Source organism: Astyanax mexicanus, chromosome 16 (genome assembly GCF_023375975.1).
Source record: "Astyanax mexicanus isolate ESR-SI-001 chromosome 16, AstMex3_surface, whole genome shotgun sequence".
NCBI lineage: Eukaryota > Metazoa > Chordata > Actinopteri > Characiformes > Acestrorhamphidae > Astyanax > Astyanax mexicanus.
In genome coordinates this window covers 32,653,799-32,670,610 of record NC_064423.1, presented here as the reverse complement: position 1 = coordinate 32,670,610, position 16,812 = coordinate 32,653,799, and the positions used below count along the sequence as shown (strand labels likewise).

The 16,812-nt window shown below is 39.5% G+C and overlaps 1 protein-coding gene across 1 annotated transcript in view; it reads right to left on the bottom strand.

Annotated features, from left to right (window-relative positions):
* Nucleotides 1-16,812, bottom strand: part of LOC103030160 (A disintegrin and metalloproteinase with thrombospondin motifs 7) — a 150,160-nt gene that overhangs the window by 85,601 nt on the left and 47,747 nt on the right. The window contains exons 10-15 of the mRNA XM_049465710.1: nt 14,948-15,040; nt 14,636-14,781; nt 10,287-10,456; nt 8,087-8,220; nt 3,520-3,640; nt 3,054-3,298 (exon numbers count right to left, since the gene is read on the bottom strand). Coding sequence (XP_049321667.1) covers nt 3,054-3,298; nt 3,520-3,640; nt 8,087-8,220; nt 10,287-10,456; nt 14,636-14,781; nt 14,948-15,040 — 909 coding nt within the window. The remainder of the gene's footprint in view (nt 1-3,053; nt 3,299-3,519; nt 3,641-8,086; nt 8,221-10,286; nt 10,457-14,635; nt 14,782-14,947; nt 15,041-16,812) is intronic.

Sequence of the window (16,812 nt, the reverse complement as noted above, 5' to 3'; positions counted from 1 at the left end):
AAAAACAATTATTTCAGATGAAATTTGGGCAACTTTTTTAGACCATGTTCTTTTTCCACAGTTTGATAATGAGGGAAGAGGGATTTCGAGTTCAGTTCAACCTGAGCAGATTTACTGTGTTCACCATAGTCTAAAGATTCAGAGAGGAGAACAAGTTTTCATTACGTACATGTTTGCAGCATAACTCTATACAAAGGTGTTTCATTACATGGATTTTCTGATATACTTGTAGGTCTGGTACTATATATACAAGATATATACAGTACAGGCCAAAAGTTTTTTATTTTCATGACTATTAACATTTCAGGGAGAATCTATGGTGTTTTCTATACATAACAAATAATTACCTGGCCTCCACAGTCACCAGACCTGAACCCAATCCAGATGGTTTGGGGTGAGCTGGACCGCAGAGTGAAGGCAAAGGGGCAACAAGTGTTAAACAACTCTGGGAACTCCTTGCTTCAATGGAAAACCATTTCTGGTGACCACCTCTAGAAGCTCATTGAGAGAATGATACCAAGAGTGTGCAAAGCAGTAATCAGAGCAAAGGGTGGCTATTTTGAAGAAACTAGAATATACAATTTTCTTTTTAGTTATTTCACCTTTTTTTTGTTAAGTACATAAAACTCCACATGTGTTCATTCATAGTTTTGATGCCTTCAGTGAGAATCCACAATGTAAATAGTCATAAAAATAAAGAAATGCATTGAAAAAGAGAAGGTGTGTCCAAACGTTTGGCCTGTAGTGTATATATAAAAAATATGATTTATGTTCTGATCGTTGTGTTTTCCTTTTTTCTATGTTCTAATGACTGTTCAGTGCTGTTTTTTATTTTTGCTTGACTCTGGATCTGATCTGACAACATTGTTTGTTTTTGAGCACTGTTTGAATTGTTTTGATGCAGTATTTTGGTTTTGCAGGAAGAGTCAGAGGTTTTGTGAATGTAGTTTGAAAACTGAGTTTTGTGTTTTCAGTTTAGAGACATGGAGGGATGGTTTCACGAAATGTGTCTTGGCAATTGAGAAAAACTGTATTTGAGGATCACTGGCTTGAGTGCCAGATCGTGCTGCAAGACATCAGCAGCCAGAGTCTGAGAGAGCACAGTTGGTCATGCTCTCTTCTCTTCCCCATTACTCTTAGTGTGATGTTGGCCAGCACAGGCATCTGTTAGCTGGTGTATCAGAGCTGGGGATCTGGACCTTTTCACCGATAGCACTTTTTGACTGAACTAAGCTAAGAGTTAACTTTACCTCTGTTGTTTTATGTTGGCCTGACTTTGGTTTGACTTTATGGTTAGACATTACACTATATGTGTACTACATATATACTCCCACACATAGCCTTAGATGACAGTTTTATGCTTTTCAAGAACAATAAAATATAACCATAACTATAGTCATACTCCTAGCAATAAACAGCCACTCACACTGAACCAGAGGCTGAATCACTTTAGAATCCATTTTTCCAGGCCAAGAGAAGTAGCATTTGGCAAAAGCGCTGCAAATTCCCAGCTGACCAGCAACTGGCCAGCTCATATCAAATGACTCAGTAGGACAGGAGATGCAGCTGTCTAATTCTGTAGAAATTCGTAAATCACAGACACCCTGTTACACAATCTTTCAGTGTTACAAAACAAACCCCATTTGCACTAGAGACGACTATATGATATAATTGTCCCAATAAATGAGTCAATGTTAATGAGTATCATCTTTCAAGAGGTTTAGAAGTGGCCTCCAATTGGGCCGCCACAAAATCTCATTTACTTTTTTTTTTCATTGACTTTTTAGACACTGAGCCCTATCTATCTTTACCCACTACCCAACACAAAGTCTTACAGATGCTACATTTGGGTAGTTTACCTCCTGGTGAGAGACTGTTAACTGATAGACATGCCTCTACAACACACTCAAAGACATTTTTTCCAGTTGACAGACTTGAGAGTGGGCACACCATTGGACTAAAAGAAACTGAATGGCTGATTGGAGAAATTGCCTGTCCTCTATGCCATCAGTCAGCTAGCCACTGGTGTCTTCCCTTGCAATGGGGTTGAGTTGTAACTGTATTGCTTTAAGAAACAAATCAAGATTCTATTTGGGATCTGATAATAGTTAGATTTGAGTATAGAGGCTTCGTAGTGACACTCTGGGGAGCTACAGTCACCCTAGTAGTAATATGAGGCACAGTAACAGCTCAGCAATATCTGCTGGACATCTTTCCAACAGGATAATGCTCGTCCACACACAGCAAAGAAATTTCCAGGAATGGCAGATTCTAAGACTTCCTAGGCCTTCCTGGTCACCAGATTTATTGCCAATTGTGCATTTCTGGGACACACTGGGACATAAGCTTCAGCAACCTACGAGTCTGCAGGATCTACAGACCCAGGTGCAACATCTGAGGGCAAATGTCCTACAAGATTCGTAAAGGAATGTATGCCTCCATGATCAACCATGTCTTATCTTCTATCCAGAGTATTGGAGGCTTTTTTTAATTGTACAGTTTAGTTTTCCCCAATACACGTATCCTTTTCCAATAATATTATCAGTTATATACACAGCTCTGGAAAAAAGAGACCTCTTCTTTTTCTGAATCAGTTTCTCTGATTTTGCTATTTAAGCATATGTTTGAGTATAATGAACATTTTTGTTTTAGTCTATAAACCATGGACAACATTTCTCCCAAATTCCAAATAAAAATATTGTATTGTAAATAACAATAAGATGCATAGCTTTCAGATCTCAAATGAGGCAAAAAAAAGTTTTTCAGAAGAGTTCAGAAATCAATATTTGGTGGAATAACCCTGGTTTTTAATCACAGTTTTCGTGCATCTTGGCATGTTCTCCTCTACCAGTCTTACACACTGCTTTTGAATAACTTTATGCCTGCACTCCTGGTGCAAAAATTCAAAGAGTTCAGTTTGGATTAATGGATTGTGATCATCCATCTTCCTCTTGATTATATTCCAGAAGTTTTCAATTTGATAAAACCAAAGAAACTTTTTTTTTCATCATTTTATTGAATTCTAAAAACTCTGACTTATTTTTTAGAAGTACCTGAATCCACACTGGTTCCATGGTTGGTCCTGGGGAAGTGAGGTTCTCCAGCTGGCCAGTCCGTTCATAGGTGAACACTGTTCCAGCTGCCTTGTACTCTCCGTTCCACTGGATGGTCCAGCCGCCATTCAGGAAATACTTCTCTGGGTCGTTGCTCCGTAACGCCAAAAAGTTCCCAGCCTCAGCCACCTCCTCGATGTGGATGTCCCGCGCTCCTTCTGGAATTAGACCAATATCCACATAGCCTAGGAGACAGAAACAAACCTGCTTATTATAAAAGCTTAAGCTCAGCATTAAAGTATTCTGTTCTACTGACCAGGGAATTCCAGCATTAACAGATCTGTGCTGCATTAAAGGGCAGAGTGCTGAAATTCAAAAATTCACATAAACAACATATTCAGCTGCATATTCTCCCAGATTAAGCCTTCACAGCACATTCCATCACTAGTTAAAATGCATACCGTACCCAGCCCTTCACTGTCCTCAAAGGTCTTCTTCACAGTTTCACAAGTGGATCCATTGCCTTGGCACACTCCACACCGGTCCTCAACCGCATTCGAGTCGATCTCATAATCACAGCCAATATTCTACAATATACACACACACACACAACACAACACAGTGAAATACGAAATACAGAGCAGGCTTATATTGGTGCTTTTTCATCCATATGGAAAAAATATATATTACACATTACACAAAATAAATAATTACACATTACAATATCAGAAAAAAAATTACCTGTACACAAAATATATTTTTAAATATATAGGAAAACATTAAAAGTTTCAGGGATGGTTTAGAAGCAGAAAGAAGCAATCCTTTTAATTTAATATTGGGATTTCCTGGTCAAGATTTGTGTCCATTAATCCAATTCAAGAACTTTAAAAAGCCAATACCAATCAAATCCAAACAACTATATAATTAAAACAAGAGGTGCTACTTCTTTCTATTTATTTCTATATCTACACTTTTTGACATGTGAATTAGGAATGTCTCTTAAAATAGTAACAAAATCTCACGATAAATGGACCAACAAAAATGCTCCAAAAAAAGATATTTCTACCCATCCTATGAAGTTTACGATTTGATGAGACATTTTTTGCATAGCAAGAAAAAAAAAATAGATATACAATGCATTCAAAAAGTCATCACCCTTTTAATTTTTTTTTACGTTTCTTTATGTTGCAAGCTTGTGATAAAAGTTTTTTTTTTGCATGGTCAGAAGTATTTAGACCTGATACTACGGCACTTGAAATTTATCTCTGAAGACCCTTTCATTTCTTTTAATAATTCTTGATTAAGGTTCAGCTGGTTGGACAGTATTTGGAAATGTATATATATTTTTTTAGGTCTACTTTTTTGAAACATTCTATGTTATAGTGTGTTTAATATTGGATATGGTCTTGCTTCTCTACAGCTACCAGTTACTTTAAAATGCAGCAGAGAAATCTCTTCATTTTTTATATGTGCATAGTAATAATACCCACTCAGAATCGATGACTCAAAATAACCATTTTCACATGTTTTTTGGAAGATAATAAAGCAGCACTAACTTGAGGGAGAACATCTGACAGGCAGCGAAGGAGCTTTTTGAAGGGAGGCTGAACCTGCAGATCTGAAAGCCTGTAGCTGTGTTTCTCAGCATGTTCATGATCCCAAAAAAGCAACCCTTGATGGTAAAAACCTTGACTGGCTGTATATGGTAATGGAATTCAGTTCAGGCAAAGTCCTTCACTCTTGCATGGTGCACCAGCTTACCGTACTGTTTCCTTATGCATAAATGCATGGCCGCCTCCTGCATCCCATTTGTCACTGATTCTTAGCAGAACACGATAGGAGCAGCCGACTCTAAGAAAATAATCTCTGCACCCTCAGACCCCGAGAGGAACGCCGCGCTGAAGCTACAGCCCAGCTCAAATCCAACACAAACAGGCCTCAGTTGGACAATTGGTTGTGCTTGCTTAGAATTACAGCAAACTCCGGAGGGACAGATTTCTGCCAAGGGTGTGAAGCTGAAGTTCTTCTCTGGCTGAACCCACATGACCCTTCTGGACTGAGGGCCAGATGTACAGTACTGTACAAAACTCAGTATTTGACTGTTGTTTATTTAATGTTCTACTGAATTTTACACAGAAGCCTCAACAACACACTGCTTCTATCCCACAACAACCTTCAAAATATCATAAAATATCAAAAATAATCAATGTAACTTCGATGTAACTCATGTTGGAGCATTTCTATTGGATCATTCATCGTGAAATTCGGACACAAAGTAAATTACAACAACTGAATTCAAATTACGCAGAGTGTACTTATGGCTTTGGCGCTCATATCAGTGGAGATAAATCTGATGAATAAAATCTGATATATTGCAATATGTACATTTCAAATTCAGTGTCAATCAAATCAATACACAGCTTTACAGCATAAAGATTGGGCTGGACTAATATGGTAAAATTTTCTAGTTTTAGTAAGGACTCTGGCTACAGCAGTAGGGAAACACAGCCTTGGTCAGCAACAAGCAGCAGATCACTTGTTATCTTAACTAGAGCTGTCTCAGTGCTATCATAAGGCCTAAATCCAGATTGAAATTTTTCATAGATCTGTTTTTTTTGCTGGTAAGAGCAAAGTTATTGGGCCATAGCGTTTTCTAAAATCTTAATATAAAAGATAAAGATCAACAAAAGATAGAGAGAGATAAATGGTAGGTAAAATTTACATTTACATTTAAGGTATTTAGCAGACACCCTTATCCAGAGCGACTTACAACAGCGCTTCGATGTTACTTCAAATATCCATAGCTAGTTTGTAGACCAGGATCAAGAGATACACAGAGCTTGATCATGTGTATCATGATTAATTATTTTTTTATAATAAAATGTGTGTCAGATCCTGAGAGCTTCATTGTGTAGGCCTAAATTACTAAATTAACTCTGTGCTAATCTATTTGTTTTTTTCTATCGATAAACTGAAACACAAAGATTTGTAGAACAAATTTCCATGTCTTTTTTTTTTTTTTACTTTCTAAGTATTTTTATCTTTCCAAAACTTATTCAGGCCTGGAAATTGCTATTTTTTTTTTAAATTCCATGATCTTTCCAGTTTTTTTCATGATTGTACGATCCCTGTATGTAGCACCTCCTGTTTTAAATATGGATGCTATTTCTGCTTCTAATTTACTCGCTTCTCTGTTCACAAGGATAATTTTAGCCAGACACTGCTGGTCATGATTATTACCACCCACTGGACTGTCCACTGTGGGCGGTAATGCTTTCTATAAAGTATTCTCTACAGTCGACACATCATTTAATTCAGATAATTCATGTTGCCTTCTCTGAAACATGCTGGTCAGCATTTAACCTCACTTACAATACTTCTACAAGTGTGGGTGTTTCCAAGCCATTCATTAAGGTCACACTTCATCACATCAGTTCTATCAATACATACTACTATTCTCTTTCTTTTTACCAGACATGGCTAAAGATTGATCTACTGGATCACATAGATGCATCAAATGGAACAGGGGCAGTTTGCTAGACAGGGATTAAGTCTGGTTTTGGAATAAAAAGCATTTTAAATTAAGATTTTCCACTAAGAAGAAAGCATGCGACCATTTGTCCTAATGTTTATGGACACTCCTTCTAATGGATGTATTTAATAGTCTATGGGGACCACTACACCTTAACGTTCAGTTCTGGTTTCAACACGCTTGGAGGAGAACCTCCAAGAACCACCAATCTGTTACTAAAATTAACCGATGGCCACAAAGATTTAGACTAAAGCCCTTAAAGGCAAGTCTGTTCACTCTGTGGCCATCTTTCCAATACCATAGGGTGGTTATCTTTAGTCACCTCAATACTTCTACAAATGTTCATATTTTATCACATCAGTTCTATCAATACATACTACTATTCTCTGTCTTTTTACCAGACATGGCTAAAGATTGATCTACTGGATCACATAAATGCATCTAACGGAACAGGAGCAGTTTGCTAGACAGGGATTAAGACTGGATTTGGAATAAAAAGCATTTTAAATTAAGATTTTCCACTAAGAAGAAAGCATGCGACCATTTGTCCTAATGTTTATGGACACTCCTTCTAATGGATGTGTTTAGTAGGCTAGCAAATGCTTTCTCTGAGCTATGGGGACCACTATACCTTAACGTTCAGTTCCGGTTTCAACACACTTGGAGGAGAACCTCCAAGAACCACCAGATCTGGTAATAAAATTAACAGATGGCCACAAAGACTTAGACTAAAGCCCTTAAAGGCAAGTCTGTTCACTCTGTGGCCATCTTTCCAATACCATATGGTGGTTATTATTAATCACCTTAATACGTCTACAAATGTTCCCACTTTATCACATCAGTTATATCAATACATACTACTATCCTCTTTGCATGTCTTTTGGCATGGTAGTGTATGTCCTTCATGACCATGTATAACATTTCTGTATCGTGGCACCTGCCTCCTCCTTACTTCTAAATGTACTAATGTTACAGGCACACTTCTTTTCAGCAGAATTAACTAAAAAAGGCTAAAACATGATTCAGAAGTCTTCACAAAGTACATCTTTCCCAGAATGTTCTGTGAGCTCTGGGGAGAATGAAAGCATGAAACAGCATACTGATGTTAATGTGGCGCTCAGATTTTCAGCTATATTCAATTAAACGAGGCTAGAAGTCAGCAGGGTTTGGCAGAATTTGGTCTCACATTTTCTGCGAAAGCAGCTTCACGTGCATGAGAATAAGTCGGTTAGGTCAAGTAAGGACTGAATGGTGATTTCACGCCGGGCTGAGCAAACCCTGGGGTAGCAGAATCTGGGCAGACGGTTTTGTGAAAAGCAGCGTGCGTTGCTCTACTGGAAGCCAGTTGAGAAACCATTTCACAACAGCTATGATTTGTCCTTGCTGACCACTTGCAATCCTTTACTGCACGCTGCGACTGCGAGCATGCTCCAACAGCGACTGTACAACAGCGGATCAAAGAGCTGTGGGAGGTAATAGACGGGTCAAAGGTTTTCCTGACCTTGCAGATCCCATTAATGCACATGTCCCGGCTCTGAGTACCCTCGTAGCACTGGGTCCCGTCAATCACTGCATCCACCATCTTCTCCGAGAAATGCTCGCTTAGTGGGCGGCAGTGTAGCTCACACGGATGAACTGGCAAACAGAACATATTTATATTTTTATATAAATATACTGGTTAGCAGAAGCACCTCCAGAGCAATATAGTTTCTAAAGAGTGACATCAGAGATGGAAAACAATACAAACAAAATATCACATTGCCACTATATTCAATAAACTCATTATACAATTACAATACAATTATAATACATTGAATACACACTGGTGATCCAGTGATGTTAAGTTTACCAGGCATGGCTAAAGTCTGATTTAGTGGATCATAAAAATGTATCTAAAAAAGAAATGCAGGCAGTTTGCTAGACTGGGATTAAGATTAAGTTTTGCACTATTTTAAGCATTTTAAATTAAGATTTTACTCTGAGAAGAAAGCATGCAAGCATATATCTGAAAATTTATGGACACTTCTTCTAATGAATTTCTAAAAATTGTATTTAGTAGGCTAGCAGATGCTTCCTCTAAGCCAGTGGTTCCCAACCTTTTTCTTCAGGGACCCATATTTTTACCATTGTAAGCTTTGGTGACCCAACATAACCCCCCCCCCCAAATGTAAAAGATGTAAGTGTATAATTGGGTTGGGGTGGGGGGGGGGGGGTTAGAAATGACAAATAAAAACTGACATTTACTATAGATGAAAAAAATAAAAAAGGAAAAATTGATACATAAAACATAAGGAATTTTATCTTATGAAGAAAAAAATAATTAGATCAATAAAATAATACAACTATTTAAAATGAATAAAAAATAATTTATATAAAATAAAAACAAACAAAAAAAGAAGAAGAATAATATCAGTTTCAGTTTCAGTTTCAAATCAGTAAAACAGCTCACCAAAACCTCAACCTGTCCAAATATTGGACAATAATTGATTAACTTTACAGGCCCTCACTCATTTTCATTTATTTAACTAAACTGAGTTTTATATTCTTATATTATTATATTATTATATTCAGCCTCGCGCTGAATTCAGCTCCGCGCTGCCGGAGAGAGCGCCCGCCCACGCGCGCGCCAGAGAGAGAGAGAGAGACAGAGAGAGCGCAGCGCAGCGCGGCGAATTTTGCTTACCCTAGACTATATATAGTATTAAAATTAAACCCCTTAAAATCAAGAGGGCTTCGCGACCCATCGTGGATCTTTGGCGACCCATAGGTTGGGTCGCGACCCATAGGTTGGGAACCACTGCTCTAAGCTATGGGAACCACTACACCAGGGGTCGGCAATAGGCGTGAAACATCTGGCATGAAGCATGAAACATCTGGCCCATGAGGTTTTTTTTTTTTTTTTTTTTTATATATATAATTTTATTTCTATTTTTCCTCATTTTCTCCCCAATTTAAACGGCCAATTACCCAACCCACTCATTAGGACTCCCCCTGTCACTAGTAACGCACCAACATGGAGGGTGAAGACTAACACATGCTTCCTCCAATACATGCTTCTTTTCGACCTGGTTGTGTCCCAATTCACTAGCCGTGGCAGCGCTAGTGTATTGGATTGCAAACCTGAAGACATGAGTTTGATCCCTGCGTGAGGAGCGGTGTGTTTATTTATTTGTTTTTTTCCTTTGTTCTTAGGTTTACCTGCTTTGAATTCAACTTTTCTGCAATTGGGTTCAACAACCCTCTGGGCTGGAGAGCTACTAGTCTGTAGCACTTCATACCATTATACAAATTTTTTTTGTGTTCAGCCACAGGTTCAACACACTTGGAGGAGAACATTAACTGCCTCTGATCAGTCTGATTACTCAGTGGCCATCTTTACAATACCATAGGGTGGTAATCTCTAGTCATAGTCATTAGTCATATGAGACCAGGCTCCCATGTCTTTAAAGAGCAAAATACTTGAAACCGAAAAATATTTTAAATCACTGATCAAATCTGAAAGAAACCTAATGACCAGTTTAAAGTTTTTTTTCAGCTTTTGGCTTGGTCTGGCTACTGCTCTTGTGCAGATCTCCACATCAAGGTGAGATTTCCCCTTTTAGCACACTGATTCTGATTGTTTGGTTGTAAATAGACACCATTCTAAGCATTACAACTAATAACCCCCATTAATATTTCAATTTTCATAATAAACTGCTTACTTCGGTTATTGACGTGCACCCATTTGTAGAACTTGCCCTTATAAGGCACGGTGTTAAACCTGCTGCACTGGATGGATTTGAAGCTGGGCTGGTCCAGAGGGCATGGCTTCCGTTTACAGACTTTGTACCTGAGACGCTCGCCCAGGCAGTATCTCCCTCCATTCTTCGGCCTGAATAAGAAAAAAGCAGAGAAAAGAGAGATCTTTGTATTTATGCCCATCACATCACACCTATCAATTTTTAGCTGATTTAGCTGCTCTCAATACTGTGCATTGTGCTTATTCAGCAAGAATGGCTGAATCAAGCTGGTATGTCAACCTTTAAAAAAAAACAGTAGAATTATTTTATATATTTTTTTTTTCTATTATTTAGGATATTTACACATTTTTATATTCCGATTCTAAAATGTCTAAATATTTTTACAGGAGCATTAATGATTACATTTCCTGTGTAATGTATCTTCAGATATTAAGGAAGTATGCTGAGTTTAAACACTTGCAGCTCTTGCTAAAAGAGCTTCACTCAGTATTTTTTGAACTATGCAGTATGCCACAGAAGTCTGTGTGGGTTGTGACTTCCAAATCTGTCCATCGTCATTCCAGCAGTCCTATTCCACACTCATGGTTGCCAGGTATAGATAACAGCATGCAAACAGTGTGCTGCAGCCATGAAAATAGGCAAGCTGGCTATTTTTTTGCTGAACAGGTAATCAGTAAGCTTCAGTAAGGTTGTTAACCATAGCTGCTTAAACCATCACCGCTAGGTTAGTAGAGACAGATATTTTAGACAGTGCATATTTTGGACGTATATATTCACCAATAAGCTACAATGCTTGCAACTGTTTATCAATCTGGCAACCCATGTAAGTTTTGCTCTTGGTAAGGAGAGAATTGGACAGAAAACATAATCTAGTGTTTTGAAACTGGACTCCTGTAGCTTTTTCACACGTTCTTGTTTCTTGTTTGCAATTACGACTGATTGTTCCTTTAATAGTTCAAAGTCCATTGCACTTTAAATGTAACATGCAGATGCATTACTTTATTATATCATTGGCCTAAAATAACAAATTGGCTTAAAATGACAATAAAATCATTTATTCCATTCTTTCTTAAAATAGAAATGATCATGTCCGACCTAGTTGTGTTTATGTTCTTTGAAGCAATAAAATGTGTGATATTACTAGAAAGAACTGCTACTGAAAGAGACGAGTCCGTTTCAGAGATAACTCTTGAAGACTAGAATGTAATAATTATCTGATTGATGATACATTGTGAATGAGGTGACCTTCCACACAGATTCTTCTTATGATGTTGTAATAACTGAAGTTTTTCTCCTCATTGAAAGTCACGGATGTTGTAAGTGGGTTATGAATTACTACAGTGCTTAACAGCCGCTGCTGAGAGCAGACGCAGATGTTCCGCATGCATTCTATCCATCAATATCCTAAACGAGCTTCCCCGGTGGAGGTCCTGGCCTCAGCATTCGCAGCCGTGTGTTCTATAAACACAGCGAGGTGTAAATGGCTCACGGTACGTGCACAGAAAGAATAAAAACACTTTAAAAACATTCTGCTTTATTCAGAACCAGTAAAGACACAGTAACCCACTCCAGCTGTAACTTAAAGACCGAAGCGCTGACCCGAATCTGCGGTTTCATAATCAGGCTCAGGGTTATTCATCACTGCAGGAGTTTATAGAGAAGCAAGAAGATTGATGAGATCAATTTGGCTGCTATTTTTTCTACCTTCTTTCCAGATCATAATTACCATGCATTAAATTATACTTAGACACAGGCACACACACACAAAGACACACACACTCCCACACATATCACATTTTTCGTCTGTCTTATCAGCAAAAATGATTTAAGGCAAAAATGCAGACCATTTAACTCTACCCACTCCAAAGCCCAAAGGGCACAAGATAAAAATGCCTTAGAATGGGGTTTCCCAAAAAGTGCCCACTTAATACACTGACTGATCTCTAATTTCATTATTGTGACTGCAAGTTTAATTTACACTGTTTATTATTCTCTTTCTTCCTTTCTCTCCAATTCTCTCTCTCTCTCCCAATTCTCTCTCTATCTCTTCGTCTCTCTCTACCTCTCTATCTCTTTCTCTCTACCCAATCTCTGTCTCCCTCTTTCTTTTTTTCTCTATCCAACTTCTCTCTTCCTCTCTCTCTATTCCACTTTCTTCAATCCTCTTTCTTACACTCTCTCCCCATTCTCTTTCTTTCTACCCCATCTCTCTCTCTCTCTTTCTCTCTGCGCATGCGCGAGCGTTGGAGGGAACGGAGGGTGTGTGTGAGAGCGCTTGGCGTTTTGCCAAACTTTTGTTGTTGTTAACTTTCGTTTTTGTTTGATTGAGTGGATTGTTAGAGTGTGTGAGTAAGTTTATCTGCGTGTGTGTGTGGTGTAGCGGTGTGTTGTGTGTGCGCGCTGCTGAGCGCGGGTGTGAGTGTGTGTGTGAGTGTGTGTGTGGCGTGAGCGTGGTGTGAGCATGGCCTAGAGTGCGGCGGCTCGGAGGAGGTATTGAGACCTGTTGCCTTGCTGTCGGAGAGCTCGTGGGACATGAAAACGTGCTCTCCGCCTCCCGCATGAACAACTCAATGGTTCTGTTTCTAAACACCGTGGAAAGAGCGAACGACCTGTTCAGTAAAGGAGTAATTATAAACGGTCAGCTCTTCCCGGTGTTGCCCCTCAGTACCCCCGCGAGAAAGGTAATACTGTCGAATGTTCCCCCATTCATTAAGGACGAGCTACTCGTCCGTGAGCTTTCCCGCTACGGGAAGCCGGTCTCATCCGTGAAACGGCTTACGGTGAATTTACACTGCTCCAACGCGACAACGCACAGCGACGGATCCCATTCATTTTCAATGGGAAGCGCCGCCTCCGTCAGACGCAGTCGCGCAGTGCATCATGGGTCCGACGCGTCGAGAACGGGGGATGCGATGCGATGAAAAGTTGAGCCGAGCTGAACTTTATGCAAATGAGTCCGTCCAACGCAATGCGTCTATCCAATCAGAGAGCAGGTGTTGGCCTGTAACGCGTCCTCAGCGCAGCGCATGGAACCATTTTAGTTCCGCTTTCAAGCGTCCAGAGAAGCCTGGAAGAGAAGTTTCAGGCTTCCCTGTTCTTTATAAAATCCCTGCTGATTCACAGGGACTCTGTCAGCGAGGAGAAAGGCTGCTGTGATTGTTGGAGTCTCTGGTGGGTTTTTAAAATATTAATATGTAATTTAATTGGAAAAGTTTGCTTTTTTCAGCTTATATACTGCTCACTAGACAGTGTAATGAAGCTCATTCAAACATTTATATCTATAAAGACACATTTATATTTATTAAGTATTGGAAATGATAATAGCTTATATAAAAAGCATTTCCCATTTATTAAAACGATTTAATTGGACGACGCAGGGAAAGCCTTTGTCACGCCCACATGCGACCGGTTGGAGGGGGGTAGTGCGACCATGTGCGTTTTCGCGTCGGAGCAGTGTAAATTCACCGTAAGTCTCGGACTCAAATCGCCTCTTTTAAAGCACCTTGTGTCCTTTAGGAGGATGGTTTTAATGAACCTGAAGGATGGGGAGGATCTGGACCTGGTCCTCAAACTAAAAGTGGACGAGTTTGACTACACGGTGTACGTGTCCACTGACACCGATATAAAATGCTTTTGGTGTGGACAAGCGGGTCATCTGGTACAGGCTAACGCGAGCTCAGATGTTCCCGCGGGTGCTGAGTGCGAGCGGCCGGGTCCTGCTGCTGCGGAGCCCGCAGTGGCCGTTCCCCCTGCGGCGGCTGCGGGCTCGGGCGCCGGAGATGCGCCGACTGCCCCAGGGTCGGAACAGAGTGAGGTGAGCGGGTCCGAGGCTGAAGCGGAGGAGACCGGGGGAGCTGCACGCGCCGCGGAGGCACCTTCATCACCTCCTCCAGCTATGGAGGAGTGTCAAGTTATAAAAAAATGTTTAAAATATAAATCTCATCGGAAGATTTAAAATGTATCTGTAATCATTAATTAATATAGCATTTTGTTATATACGTCTATTTTTTTTATTATTATAGCATAACTTAAGTACTAATATTTAAAGTGCCTATATTTTGGCTGTTGCAGCCTTTGACATATTTATATTAAAGTAGAGAAAGTTTGGATCATAAAGCAAAATGTTTATTAAAAAATGAAATAAGAACAACCCCCTGGCTCCTGGCTTTGTTGAGATTTTCTATAATGGTCTTTACGTAACAGAGTTTTACACTCCAAAAGAAAAGATGACCTAAATTATTTAAATTTCTTGCTCAGTGTAAACAGCATGTGGTGTTCAGTTTATGTCCTAAAACACACGATTGACCTACGCTGGACTGTCGCAGTCTCTCTGAGCGCTCTGTATTCCTGCTCCGCAGGTCCTGGTGCAGGGAGACCACTCGCTCCACGGCCCCCAACCGCCGTCCACTTTCTCCGGCTGGAGTCCCACTGGCACACACTCGCCACTCAGACACCACTGACGGCAAAGCAAAAGCACACGGGGTCAAAACACAAAAGTACAGGGCATGTGGAGGAAGAATAAACAGATCAATACACTGCAGACAGATACAGTCAGACATAAAAGCTCCAGCGTCTGAAGAGGAGAACACGTGCTACGCCTCATGCAGCTCCACCTGCCTCACCTTGCCTTCGCCACACTTGGTGCCATCCACCGCTCCGTCCAGCTTTGAGTGACAGGTGGAATCCACAGTGCACCACAAAGTGCTGCAGACGTCCTAGAATAGTGAAAAAAAAATGGAATATTAGGATTTAAGGATGTATGGAGAATTTATTGTCATTTACATCACATGGGGTACATGAGGTAGAAGAAAACTGTGATCTCCAGGTCCAGTTCCAGTGAAAAGAGCAATTATTATCTGAGAATAAAATAAAAAGAGGGATAAAGAATGAACCGGATTGTGTCATATAAATGCAAAATCTAAGATAAATAGACTTAAATATAAATAATAAAAGTTAGGAAAATAGAAGCAGTAGAAAACGTTAGGATTCGGATACAAAGAGTATGTACAAATGTATTAGGACACCAGCTGATTTATATTTGACAATTTATGGTATTAAAAAAACTTTATCATACATTTGTTGTGTACACTCACTTCACTGTCAAAAAAATGATAGTTCACAAAAATAGTGTCAGGTTGCAGAAGATAAGAATTACCAGGAACAATAAATGATAAAAAATATATGTTGACAATATTTACTAAGCTAAACCTACAAAGGTAGTTTGTTATGCATTTGTAACATTTGTAACAGCCAGTCTCAGCTTTGGAGTTGTAGAGGTTCCTAATGGCGTCCTGTGATTATCCATTGCATGCATCTTAAATATTCTCACACAGTTCCTGCAGCTTTTGTGGTACAAGATGGAGGGTTGATAGCATCTCCAAAAATAGAATTTCACACATGTTTATTAGAGATGGGTCTGGCAATTCAGCCAGCCATAGCATAGCATCTGTGTCTAGCTCTCAAGTCAAGCTCTTGAGGCGGCAGCAGTATGTGGACGAGCATTGTCCTGTTGGAATAGTGCACTGAAATATGTGTTTAGAGAAGGTAGAGGACCACTGGTTGCAGAATCTCATTAACATAACATAACCTTGGGCTGTCAAAGTGCCAGTAGTGACGCCCAAAGGTGATCTGACAAAGAAAAATGGTCCCTCAGATCATGGAACCGAGCCTTCTGCATGTGTGACGACAAATCAGGCACGACCAGGCTACCCACCAAACTTCATTCCTGTCAGCTGGTTCTTTCTGGGTGCAACTATTTTTTTTTACAATAAGAGTATCCATACTCTGCGCTGCAAAGTAACAAAGAACCAGTAAAATAAAATCCAAACGCCACATAAATCCTATCTCACTTTCTCTAACCCACCCTGTGAAGTTTGACTGGGTTATCTGGGACACATTAGCATCACTGTTAGCAATACATAGCTTGTAAATCATTATCGAGCTATTGCACTTGGCAGTGCCTCACAGACGTCCCTCAAAAATGACACATGTGTTTTGTTATTGTGAGCTGTGAGCTTTCTGACTAGCTTCATATGTTCCAGATGTGTTCCTGTTGCTGTTCTAAAGCATTCATGCATTAAATTCTTTGTGTTTTGACAAAGCGAAGTCATGCAACAACAACAAACATCCTACAAAACAGATTTTTGTGATATCAGCCTCAAAACAAAAAAAATTATCCTGTCATCTTGTGATAACCCCACCCCTTTAGTGAGATCCCAACTTTCCCACTGTTATGTTTTTAAGGAACTGAAGACACTTTCTGCATGTTCAACAATTAGCAATATTCATTTCACTTAATATTTCTTATACTGTCTCTAAGCTGATGTAAAGGTTAAGCTGTCCACTTTGTCATGGTAAAATGTCATGGTAATTAAAATGAGTTAAAAATATCTACATGCACAGTACCTTAGCCTACATTGTAGATTAATATTGAACACATCAAAACAGTTAAGGGACAAATATGGAATTACATAGTAAACAGTAAAAA